The following is a 13631-nucleotide window of genomic DNA, read 5'->3' as shown; positions in this document are numbered from 1 at the left end:
TTATGAATATTTTTTCTGTCCCTCGCCCGGGAAGAGTAAAAACATATTCCACTCGTGACATAATCTCGTTATGAAATGATGACTAGTTTTGTATCCTGTTTTTATTACCAACGACGTTTGTATTAATTATTTACTAAATATAGCTATGTCTATGTGTACTTATAATGGCTGAAACGTGCCTATGAATACACAATGTGCAAAATGTAAATGGAGAGTCACATACTAGAACACCCCTGCGAGCTAAATAGATAAGTTTTGGAAAAATTAAAGCTTAGGGCAATCTTTTGTCACTACATAATCGCATTTACCTTGTTGTATACACATATCTTTAATCATTGAAAGAATACGTTTTATACTGAAATGAAGGAATTAATTTGATTTGCCATTGCGACTGCACATTTCTTGGCTGGTACTTTCGTACTGACATGACAGGCTCAAGTCAAGATTGTTTTCATAGATTTTGAAGTGTCATGACAAGAAGCTGTTTGACATCTTTGTACAGCAAGCAAATTCAAGATAATGTAGTAATCGTGGATTTTTATCACCGGTATTCGTTTTTATCGCCGGACGAATTTCAAATGAGTCAGCGCCAATATTGGCAGCTTGTTGTCATTTGAAAGTGTGGGAGTCGAATGTTTAGTTTGGTAGTCTAGCTCACCCTTCCGGGATCCTTCATAGTTAAATCTCCTCACATCTGCCCATTTATTCTACCCAGCTATGTTGCCATGTAAGGCCAGTGAGTTAACCGAGGTAGAAATCTGCGAAAACCACGCATCAGTACCGTCAAGTTTTGACTTGACTTTAAAACCTGAAGACATGCCCATTTCTCTGTTGTACTCCGATCTAAAGCTCCATAAAAATCGACATCGCATACATGAGTTGTTTATCACATAACAATGCATAATATAAGCTCACAATGAAAATTTTATGGTCGTGTCCTTCAATGCCCTCTAATAGTTCACAATGTCCTTTAGGGCCGTAGTCGTAGTTGACGCTCATACACTTGGTCTCCGGGAACTTCATACATTCCTTCACACAGGACCCGGCATGATTCATACTGAAGAACTCGGCAAACACCGGACCAATCAGTCGGCCGTCCTTCAGACCCGTGAAATGTTTCAGCGCTTCGTGGCCAAAATTATCAGATGAAGCTGTAAGGAGTAACAACAATCGCCTTTCACATATCCAGCCTGCTAAATACGATCATATATAATTTGGAGATTTCAACCTTCGGGAAATGACATATTATTTACTGCGTATAAAAAGACAGTATGCGCAACAAGTATCCGTATTGAATGAACTGTTCACCATGGCCTGGTTGTTGTAGCAATGCAATACAATGATCTACGGATTCTTGATTGGCAATGACAAAGCTTCAATGTGTATCACTTAGGCTTTAACTACAGTAACATAGATGGTGTCACTTGTTCGAAAAGTGGGTGAGTGAGTGAGTATGGTTGTACGCCGCTTTTAGCAATATTCCAGCAATATCACGGCGGGGGGCACCGGAAATGGGCTTCACACATTGTACCCATGTGGGGAATCGAACCCGGGTCTTCGGCGTGACGAGCGAACGATTTAACCACTAGGCTACCCCACCCCACCTTTTCGTAAAGTAAAATAGTTTATTAGTATTGCAAAAGTTGAATAACAATCTTGATTACTATTCACTAACCCTAGTTTCAACATTTATTGTCTTCCAAATATTTTGTTGATCTATGTTAATTGATAACATTTCATATCCCTTTACTTATGATTTTGATTATTAAGTCATCCACAATTAGTTTGTAGGCCTTGGTTTTTGTTTTGGTTCTTGGAATATACAAAGTCAATCAGTTTTTCATGGTATTAGTTATATTTTCCTTACGGTCATAGTGTGCATTGGTCCTGTCCTTGAGATTGACAGAGTTGTAGGCTATGACTTCATCTCCATAGATTCCCCTTCCCAGTCCAACACCCACGGAAGATTTAATCAGATCTGAATCTTCATACACCACCACATTTCCTCTCAGCTCAGCTGGGTTACTAGTTGAACTGAAGTCTGATGTAAGTCTGCCACCAGGAGGCGTGACGTCATAGGTTGGGATGCTGCAAGTCACGGTGGATCTCGCGCCAGCACTGTTCTCACCATACACAGTGAAAAAGATGGGGACGCCATAGCCATTCTTGGAAAATCGCTACAACATGGATATGTATATATACTGAGAGGATCCCTTCAAAATGAAGTATTGAAATATCTTTATTGTAATAACAGGTGAGGTAAGATCAAATGGGTTTTAACATTGCATTACAAACACATCCACTTTTTTATCGACGCGCATTTCTGTGTCTGTGTGTCTACTTGTAATAGTCTGGACTTATGCCAGATTTATAGTGCTAGACAACTGAGATACCATCCCGCACTTAAACATGAATACCACTCTCACATATAGACAATATGCTACCTACGAGTCTCCCCTTAATGCCGATACTTGGGGAAGTAATAACGCGTAAAGTCTTTTGGTATGACGTGGCGACGGGACCGAACCACCAACCTTCTGCTCTCCGGGCAGGCGCTCTATACCCTGGACCACGGAGGCGGTCCATCAACATACAGATGTTATCAACATACAGATACTTGAAGGTAAGTCTGTTTTGCACCTTTGACAAATATCATGCTTTCCGCTCTGCTCAAGATAAATACGAAAGTCCATGTTGAATATTTATTTATATGAAGGAATGGCATCAACTTCTAATAATGGTAATATATTATCTTCGTATTCAAGGTGTTTTGTTTTTGACATCTTACTATATTATTTTTGTAGTACGAGTCAGCATGGTAAGGACAGACTTAAGGCAATGAAATCAACTACCTCAGTGAACGAGGGAGTGGGAGTGTTGTCCTAAAGGCTGATTCTATTCAAGCGAACACGAAGGCTGATTCACTTCAGACCAGCACTAAGGAGGAGGGCAGTGTTGTTCCAAAAACTTATTCACTCTAGGCAAACACAATAGTGAAGGGCAGTGTTATCTCAAAGGCTGATTTACTTCAGGGCCAACACAAGGGGGTAGGACTGTGTTGTCCAAAATGAGGATTCAAGTCAGATCAACACAAGGGGAAGGGTATTATTGTCCAAAAGGTTCAAGCTTGATGCTCATCAGAAAGAAACACTGAATAATTCTGGAAATCATACCGACATTCACTGACCATGAAGGACATAATTCCAAGCCATTTTAAAACAGGCTATGATGACGTTTCCTGCATACCTGAGTGATAATTGTAGATGGTCCACCAAGACTGACTCTTCTGAGCACATCACTGAGTCCAGGTTTGGTCCCAGCATCCAACAAGATCTGGACCTGACTCCGGTCATCCTGGGCAGCTATGGCTATCTCTACAGCCGGCTCTGAGTAGTCTCTATCGGGGAGTTGTCTCACTAAGCAGCTCCCTGATGTGGACACTGCCCTCTTCTTTCGTCCAGAACCTCCCTGATGTACACAGATAATAAACACATTGCTTTGTCCCTTTGGCAAGCGACGTGTCACATTTAGTAAATTCACCTGAATGTCAAGCATACAATTTCTGGACTGACTAACTGGGACTTTTGGTGGAGTAATCTTGTTTCAAAAGCTTACTTGTAAAGCACCTAAGCAATTGAGAAATGCAAACGCCCAATGCTATCGATAGCATCTGAAATTTATACTTTAATACTATTCTACAACGTACAGTATTGTCCACATAGTTGAGGAACTGTGGTGGAGACGTGTCCTCCTCCTTCTTGCCTGTATTTATCAGTCTCTTCCTTATCACAGGAGTCGCATATCGCCAGATGACAGCCTTGTACAATATCTTCTTGATCTTATCTAACAAGAGGTTGACCTCCAGGGTGACTAGACCTCGCAGGGTCATCTCGAGAGGGACCAGTTCTATATCCATGGTCAAACTAGAAAATGTTGCAAAAGAGGAACATGATTCCTTGAGTAATTTTTTACTTTTTTGAGAACAAAATTGAGAACACATTGGTGGCATTTTAATGTTGCAATAGTTTTACATTAGTATTATGAGTCTCATTGCAATAATATTGTAATTGTACAAGGTACTCATTTACTTACACAATGCTCATTTTACCTGGCGTCCTTATTCTACATGGTGCCAAAGTCTAACATGTCTAGACTTAGGAGGATTATCGTCATGCGCATAGGCGATGCTACGATACAAATATCAATATAATAAAAAATAAATTAAAATAATAAAAACGAAAACAATAACGATAACATTTCAATGTGGAGCAGGACCAAAGCCCTTGAAATGCTCTGAAGTTAAGCTGGCAAACACGAAAAATGTAAATATAATCTTTTCTCAAACATTACTGAGCTTTTTAAACACACTACTAATATCACACTCGTTAATTAGGATGGTGACCTAGGCTGTCTAGATGAATTTAAAAAAGAATATATAGTGGGACAGACAGGTATTTGGTATTATATGAGTTAGTTGAGTATACTCACCTTAAATTAAGTGGAAACTTATAGAACCCTATCTCAGCCCTGGATGGGAAAGCAATATTCATGAGGTAGCCGTCAAATCTCAGTTTGCCATACAGTATTAATCCAATGCCAAGCTCTCCGTAGACATGGGCACTTCCATAGGGCACGACTTGACCAAACACCGTCATGCCAAGGATCTTAGCTCCTGCAACTATTCCCATTCCATAAGTGGCTCCAGCTCCGAATTCTGAAATTGCAGTGGCTTAATACAGTGATTCAGTGGCTTAATACAGTTATTAAATGGCTTAATACAGTGATTCAGTGGTTTAATACAGTGATTCAGTGACTTAATACAGTGATTTAGTAGCTGAATATAGTGATTCAGTGGCTTAATACAGTGATTCAGTGGTTTACATGCATAAAGAGGAGTTTCAGTTTCAAGGACCGCCTCCATGGTCTAGTGGATGGAGCGTTTGCTCGGAGAGTGGAAGGTCGGGGGTTCGATCCTCGGTCGCATAAAAAAAAAAATACATTAAAATATGGTACTTGTTGGCACCCTGCTTTGCATTATGGGATAAAACAGAGACTGGTTGGCTCGGAGTCAGTGTACTGTGTCTGAGTGGGTAGTTGTAAATAGAAGACATGAAAAAGAAGATTTTCATGCTGAGCGAAGTTCAAAACAGTATGAAAGAGGAAACCCAAAGTGACAATGTCAGTAGATAAATGCATAAGTATGGTGAAGATCAGGGATCATAATCAAAGCGAATATGACATTAAATCAGTGGGACGCAATGGTCCATGTCAAGTTGCGTCTCCTTAGACTATTAACTTTGACCACCTAGTTGTATTTAAACCTTTGGGAAAGTATTGAGTGAGTGAACAAACGAGTGAACTTCAAGCAGTTTTCCAGTCATGTCATGGTGGGTCAGTCATGAGTTTCACACAATGTACCCATGCGATGCTTTAACCCTAAGGCGACTACTCCATCGCCCCTTGAAAGAAAGAAACTGTACTCAATGTGACGTGTGACAGTGGCAACACTCTTAATCTGGATGTAGAAACATAAGATAAACATTCCATGTCATGCAGAATCAGTTTTATTTCAATTTATTAGCATGATTGTAGCATAACTCAACACTCACCAAAGTTCATGGGGACAAGTCCCCCAATCAGGAACTTATACTTGTAGCGGAAGAAGTTGATGCTTTGTCTAGGTATGCTGAAGTCTCCTTGAAGGGTAATGTCAAATGAGCTGAATGCGTTGGCCCCATCGCCATTGATGACGGCATTGATGATTTCGGAATACTGAAATTCAGATTGCTGATTATACGGGGAGAGCTGGCTTAAGGCAGAGAATATCATTTACTTTACAACAGACACTAGTATTTTGATGATACATGCTGGTCTTACTTTTAGCACATGCAGTACACGTCTACATCTAAATAATTCCTGTATCTGTATCAAGATAAATGTCCCCGTCATTGCTGATATAAGAAGGGTTTCCAAGCACTGTTCAATGATAGTTCTTCCAGAACTTGACCAAAATTAACTTGACCTTTGATAGACATAGCATCAACATGGTACATGCAAGTATGACGTTTCCTGTTTGTGGAGAGGAAAGTTTGCCTTAGAAACTGACACTGATAAAACGATATGTTATGCCAAGGAAAGGGAAAGGTGTTGAATGTCATATTAATTATCGAAACATCACGTCCACTGCCCAAGAGAACAACCTAGCAGTGCAGAGGCATTAACGTTGTAAGTACACTCAAAACACACGTCTGTCGTGATATAGTGAATGTCCCTTACCAGGGCAAGAGCCAGATCTCTCAGTTGTCTCGTCAGACGTAGAGCAAGTTCAGGGTCGATGTTCTTGGCATCAAACAATGCGATCATCTCCCCGATGCTCATGTTGGCAAGTTTAGCACCGAGCAGCTGCAGTCCTTTCCCAGTCAGACCTTTCCCCACAGTGTACGCCTGATCCCCGCGACCCAGGATGTCGGTGACCTGACCCAGGACCTTCATGATCTTCTCGCCTGGGAACACCAGTTACAGTACTAAAACGTGACTGAAATAAGAGGCTCTTAACAAGGAATTTAACCAACAATTGCCCTCCCAAGTTGTACGAATGAGGCAATTAGATCCGGATAGTGTGTGAGTCTCAGTGAGTGCAGTTACCGCTGCATTTAGCAATATTCAAGACATGTCACTCAGGGTACAGACATAATGGATTTCACCAATTTGACGAGTTCTTCGGCTTATTGTTTCAATGAGCGTCATACGACTCTTGTTCAAGAGTTATTTGATGGTTTGGGTTACAACATTCAAGACCGTTGTCAAGACATTTGCAAATTTGACTGACATCTGTGACTAAAATTATGTTCGATGCACTTCCCTAGTTTGAACTTCCATATGTTCCGGGGGTTTTGTAAGTGAATAATTGACATGCATTTGCATGTGTTTGTGACGGGTGCCACAGGTGGAGCAGGGTATGCTCACCTTTTCGCGAACTCCTGGTTTCATCATATTTGATAGTGATTCATTAACACGTGATTATGAGACAGTCGGAATCGTACGATAGACACTGCTACCTATGAGCGATGAGTGATTATGGAATGGCGTCTTTGACTTTTTAACCACTTGGCTACCATATTGTGCAGGGTGCAAACAAAATCATTCCAAGGTACCCAGAGACATTCTAATAGTAGTTGCAATGGACAATACCAACTCGAAATATGTGGACTGGCTTTTAGTAATTAGGCATTACATTGCGATCGAATCAGAGCAGGCAAACACACAAAATGTCGATGAAGCAATGCAAGTTCACACCTACAAAGAGAGGTGAATTATAGTTTATATTACATGCTAAGTTCTAAGAACACTTTCAAGGACAGAGTACTACTAATGCTTCTCTACGTGCAGGTAAATAATACTGCCAAAGAAAATAGTAACTGCAATTAAGATACCAAATGGACATAGCAGAAGATGTATAAGAAACTAACCACAACAAGACAAACAAGATGCATATCTTCGTATATTAAATCAAAAGGTGATATGTCTAAACAACCGTTAACTAATCAATTCTATGCACATTTCGTGACAAGACAAACTACCCACCTCCTTCCATGCCCAGCACGACGTTTCCACCGCCGACCTCCCCTGAGTACAGAATGGTGCCTGGGTTGGCTAAACCCATCTTCTTGATGGCACTCTTAGTGTTGGTTGCTGTGCCATCTTCATCCGTGCGTGATATTTTCAGTGAGCTGTCTCTTTTCTGGAAGGTAGAGAAATATATATGTGGTATTGAAAAGGTACAATATATTTGTTATTAAATAAACTTCTTTCTGTACATCATTGCAATATATAAAAACATAGACAATTGGTGTAATAGTAAAATTTGAGAGTTATTTAACATATCTATAAACTTAAGAACGTTGGTAACATAGTAATAGTCTTTTAGATACTTATGTCTTGTCACAGAATAAACTGGACAAATGAGAAGAAAGTGATACTCGTCTTCAATGCTATTTAAGTTACGCTCGTACATAGCTTGTAGATTTTGTCTTCTCTTTTAATAAAGGTATATCAATAAAATAAAATGATTGTTCTATGAACATCAGAACCAAGCTTGACCAATATGAAATTCTTTACATTTAAATCAGATAAGTAATGTTGTAAATACTTCAATGTATTGAATTTCTGAAATTTGAAAAAAAAATCTAATTCATAGAAGGATTTTTTAAGTTATTTTGGAGATTGTAAAGTATAGAAACCCATTCATGATGAGTACAAAGTTATGTCGGCGTCTAAAACTCCTACGGATTAATATATTGATCACCAAACCTCAACTTCAACGCCATTCCCGTGATCCACCAGCAGATGAAACACTATACGTCACTTTCGGGCTATCAGTTTTCGAATTTTTGCTACACCATGTTTCTTACAAATGTTTCTGATACAGCCTCCTGTATAGAAGGTCATTTACGTCTGTTATCAAACGGATAACAATCCTTATATGTTAACGAGAGTATTTTTGATTCTTCCTAAAGATTCATAAAGAAATGATAAAAATCAGTATCATACTGCTTCAGCCTTCAGTCTATCAAACAGATCCTTGATTTCTTCATTCGTGAAATTCTGTTTCATCGCTTCATTGAGGATCCGCTTGGCATCGCCTGTTGGTATTCTGAAGAAGGAGAAGGCCATAGAAGACGTCTTGTTAAAACCTAGACATCCGTTAGTTAGTTCTATCTTTACCATGAGTGACACCGGATGAATTTTCTATAGAACGTATATTTTGTCTTAAATTCGTATCTCAACATGTTGGATGTTTCATGCTAATTCAAGACGTTGGTAGCAAAGGATTTGTTTTCAGGAAAATAATTATGTTGTACACATGAGCTATATTTCCTTTCCCACTTATTTTCAGAACATGTTTGTCACGCGCGTTTTTGTATGTCAAGAGTTTCAGCCACATTTTGTAAATTTCAAAATCTGCATTTGTATGTTTATCACACGCTAACAATCCCTTCCATTAAACGTCTTTCCTGGAAGATGAGCTGGAAAGAGTCTTTATTCATCTTCAAGCAATTCTAATACAGGAAACTACGGTTATAACGAACTCAGAGGAACTACTAACTTTAGTTCGTTATAACCATAGTTCGTTGTAAGCATATATATAGTATAACTACAGCAAATAGTCGGGACCAAAAAAGTAAGTTCGTTATATCCGTCAGTTCGTTATAAGCGTGTTCGTTATAACCGTAGTTTACTGTAGTTTGAAGCATTGTACTGTTGTGGAACTCAAAAGCGCATATATACACACGCATATGTATACAAGGGACATTGAAAAGGTTCGAGTCCCGCATCAGCACAATACTTGAACTACTGAAAATGCTAATAGATGTAACACTTTGTGAAAGTAGTCAACAGGGCTATGAAATACAGATCAGGTATATAAGAGAGTTATTTTTTTTGTAAAACCCACATACTTTCCAACTAACGTATACAAGCAATGGAGAAAAAGGAAATGGTACATGTCCTCAGTAAAGAGATTATGCAACACTAACAAATCTAAAGGGCTTCTTCTTTTCCTTCTTCGTCCAACAGGCGAACATGAAGATGGCATCTGGAATGTCTTTTCATCCAGGAGTTTGTAGTAGTAGCAGTTGTTGGTGAGGTCGTGCCCGTTCATAGCACAGACCTTCACGTGGAAGGACACCTCATATAAGGATGGCGTTTTGCTGATCACGTAGCTCAATGTGATGGCGTTGCCAACTGGCTCAGTGTGGTTTTTGTCTAACAGAACAATAATAAATACATCATGACAATTGACAGCCTGGTCACATACCAGTGTTTGCCATTATTGTACATATTAACAACGAAAATCCTCACATACGAGTAAGAAATCGGACAAATACTAGAGGAACCAACCCAGAACCTTTACCCCTGCAGCTTCTGTATTACTAACTGGGCAAAGTATGTCATGCATGCTAAATCCTTCTACATCAAATGTCAACGGTCATAATAGGGGGACATAGGTGGTTCAGGTGCCGTAATTCACTGTGCGACTGATGGGCGTGCATGGAACCTCTGACCATTTGTTCGAAACCCGATTCGCTCTGATTATGTTTATAGGTTTGTCTGTGCCATACACATGCTTGTGAGAGATTTTCTCCCACATTAAGCTGACACGCCTTGATATAACTGAAATCTGGTGTTGAACCAAAGTAACTCATTCACTGCCATAATACCATCAAGAAACATCGTCCAAAATACGACTTAAAATGACTGAAATAGAAATGAATCTAAAATTTGCTCAGTATGTTTTCATAATCCAAAGAGCGACATTCATGAATGTGAAATTTCATCCTCACAACTCTAGATATGATTTCACTAAAGGTGTTGAAAATGTGAAAGTTCATGGTCAAAGACAATGAAAGCACCAAGATAAAAATCAAATGGATTGTTTTAATTATGGTATGTAATTTCAATTATTTTCCTTTTGCTTTTATTGTTCTAAATTCATAAAGAAGAACATCTCAATGAATTTCTTTTCTTTGGGTATTCCTGCCCCAGTTACCCTCTCCACTCACCATAGTCCACAGCCTGAAGCTTCTTCATCCACTCTTTGTTCTCTATATGGTACACAAGTTGGTCTTTACAGTGGTCAACCTCGATGCCAGCAGTGATGGTGTAGATGCCGAGGTACTTGAGGTCGACGTCCACACAACACGTGATTCCCATGCAGTTGTCAGTCAGTCGGCAGGTGCTCGAGATGGCAGCAGGGAGGGATGCCGGACAAGCTTGGATCATAAATAGAACACATGGCTAATGTAAACGCCATTGTACAATTCCGGCTATACCAGAATCATGCGTTTAGGTACAATCAAATAATATAACCATTGTTTACAGGAACTCTTAATTTATTACGAACATTTGCATGTTTCTTCATTTCATATTCTACGTTGTGTGATCATGTATTAGAAACATACAAATAAAAGAATTAATATACCTACCGGAAGTTTGCAGAGCACATTTTTCAGACTTCCAAAAATCAAAGGAGACACCTGCAATGTAAATAGTAAAACATTTACTCTTGCGTATCTACATTATATTATCAAACGGCAGACAAAGACACCCATCTACCATTGCTGTCAAAGAAGAACATCAATGTTCGTTATAAATAAGGTAAGAAATATTAGATATGCTGGGTAAAACAATTGTGTAGAGAACTATATATCGCTCGTTTGATCATGTTTCCTTATGTCCGCCAATGCAGCGCCTTCTGATGTCACAAACTCACTCAGGGAGAAATCTGAAGCAAAGTAACATCATTTGACATAACGTTATTATATAAGTTCGTGTCTTTACTTACAGCTATCATGTTCTAGCACGTAGTCATTATGTTCTAATATGGATATTTCTATGATTACAAATGACAGGATTGAGAAACACTCAATAATCATGTCCTTCAATGTATAACTTACTTCATTCTTATACATGTAAATAATAATTCCACTGGAATGTTAGGCCCACATCAATCCAGCAATATGAGACATAAATAGAAAGGCTACCAATGGTACACTTACTTTGTAGCTGTGTGGTGGCCTTCCAGTCGCAGAATGGTTTAGGTAGGATCATGTCTGTGAACACAGGGAAGGTAAACTGACACTCCTCTCCAGCAGTCAGACACACCTTCAGGCTCAGGTTCACCAGGAACTTCTTCTGACCCGAGTTGATGGTATATCTGAGATGTAAATCTTTCTATCAGAACTGTAAATCGTTCTTTAACTCACACTATAGTACAATCAACTTTCTAGACTAGGTTTGGTTTTGGTTTGGTTTGGTTTGTTGTTTAACGCCACACTCAGCAATATTCCAGCCATATGACGGCGGTCTGTAAATAATCGAGTCTGGACCAGACAATCCAGTGATTGATATCATGAGCATCTATCCACGCAATTGATATCGATGACATGCTTCAACCAAGTCAGTGAGCTAGACTTCCATTGAACATGACAATGGAAAGTTGATTCAGATCTAAACCCAAACAGTTCTCGTCAGCACCAGATGTGTATCCCTTTCAATATCACTTATTAAAACTGATTAGATGTTAACTATAAATTGATAACTTAAATACTTACTCAATTCGTACAAGTCCTCCAAGATCAATAACTTCTGTTTCACCTTTGAAGAATAACATATTGTAATCAATACCAACGCGTTTATGAACTCACCTGTACAAATGACAGGTGTATATTTCCAATTAATTTTAATTTAACCCAAACCTTCCCCGAAAATAATGTGGACCACCATTTCAGATGAATTAGAATATGATGCGATCATTCACTATGTTTATCTTTTTAAAATATTTTGCAAAAGTCTATTTCACCTGGAGTTACCAGAAAAGGATGGGATGTGTGCAAAGGTTTGTGAAGAAGTATTCCACTGGTTGTTATTTTGCCAGCTTTGGATAGTGAACTGATTTTGAGTATCTATTGTAACAGTGTAAAATGTACCCATCTGATGTTATCAATGTACAACTTACACCACGTACAGTTAAACAGTGTACAACTTACTCCATGTATGGTTAAACAGTGTACAACTTACCCCATGTAAAGTAAAACAGTGTACAAGTTATCCTATGTATAGTAAAACAGTGTACAACATACCCCATGTATAGTTAAACATTGTACAACTTACCCCGTGTATAGTTAAACAGTGTACACCTGACCCCCATGTATAGTAAAATAGTGTAAAACTTACTCCGGGTATAGTAAAACAGTGTACAACTTACCCCATATATAGTAAAACAGTGTACAACTTACCCAATGTATCGTAAAACAGTGTTCAACTTACCATGGGTATAGTAAAACAGTGCACCATTTACCCCGGGTATAGTAAAACAGTGTTCAACTTACCATGGGTATAGTAAAACAGTGCACTATTTACCCCGGGTATAGTAAAACAGTGTTCAACTTACCCTGGGTATAGTAAAACAGTGCACAATTTACCCAGGATATAGTAAAACAGTGTACAATTTACCCTGGCTATAGTAAAACAGTGTACAACTTACCCCATACATAGCAAAACAGTATACAACGTATCCCATGTATAGTTAAAACAGTCTACAACTTACCCCATGTATAGTTAAACAGTGTACAACTTTCCCCATGTATATTTAAACAGTGTACAACTTACCCCATGTATAGTAAAATAGTGTACAACTTACTCCGGGTATAGTAAAACAGTGTACAACTTACCCCATATATAGTAAAACAGTGTACAACTTACCCAATGTATCGTAAAACAGTGTTCAACTTACCATGGGTATAGCAAAACAGTGCACTATTTACCCCGAGTATAGTAAAACAGTGTTCAACTTACCCTGGGTATAGTAAAACAGTGCACCATTTACCCCGGGTATAGTAAAACAGTGTTCAACTTACCCTGGGTATAGTAAAACAGTGCACTATTTACCCCGGGTTTAGTAAAACAGTGTTCAACTTACCCTGGGTATAGTAAAACAGTGCACAATTTACCCCGGATATAGTAAAACAGTGTACAATTTACCCTGGCTATAGTAAAACAGTGTACAACTTACCCCATACATAGCAAAACAGTATACAACGTACCCCATGTTTAGTAAAACAGTGTACAAC

General features: G+C 38.8%; 1 protein-coding gene across 1 annotated transcript in view; it reads right to left on the bottom strand.

Annotated features, from left to right (window-relative positions):
• LOC124137709 overlaps nucleotides 1-13631 on the bottom strand; it is a 94992-nt gene that overhangs the window by 60626 nt on the left and 20735 nt on the right. Inside the window, exons 29-42 of the mRNA XM_048402720.1 lie at nucleotides 12114-12156; nucleotides 11559-11716; nucleotides 10986-11036; nucleotides 10563-10772; nucleotides 9537-9765; nucleotides 8551-8653; nucleotides 7585-7741; nucleotides 6277-6503; nucleotides 5610-5772; nucleotides 4489-4714; nucleotides 3707-3923; nucleotides 3247-3468; nucleotides 1868-2177; nucleotides 916-1151 (exon numbers count right to left, since the gene is read on the bottom strand). Of these exons, the coding sequence (XP_048258677.1) occupies nucleotides 916-1151; nucleotides 1868-2177; nucleotides 3247-3468; nucleotides 3707-3923; nucleotides 4489-4714; nucleotides 5610-5772; nucleotides 6277-6503; nucleotides 7585-7741; nucleotides 8551-8653; nucleotides 9537-9765; nucleotides 10563-10772; nucleotides 10986-11036; nucleotides 11559-11716; nucleotides 12114-12156 (2552 nt within the window). The remainder of the gene's footprint in view (nucleotides 1-915; nucleotides 1152-1867; nucleotides 2178-3246; nucleotides 3469-3706; nucleotides 3924-4488; nucleotides 4715-5609; nucleotides 5773-6276; nucleotides 6504-7584; nucleotides 7742-8550; nucleotides 8654-9536; nucleotides 9766-10562; nucleotides 10773-10985; nucleotides 11037-11558; nucleotides 11717-12113; nucleotides 12157-13631) is intronic.

This window comes from Haliotis rufescens, unplaced genomic scaffold (assembly GCF_023055435.1).
Source record: "Haliotis rufescens isolate VD_foot unplaced genomic scaffold, xgHalRufe1.0.p SCAF_29, whole genome shotgun sequence".
Classification (NCBI taxonomy): domain Eukaryota; kingdom Metazoa; phylum Mollusca; class Gastropoda; order Lepetellida; family Haliotidae; genus Haliotis; species Haliotis rufescens.
This window is presented reverse-complemented; position numbering and strand designations above follow the sequence as displayed.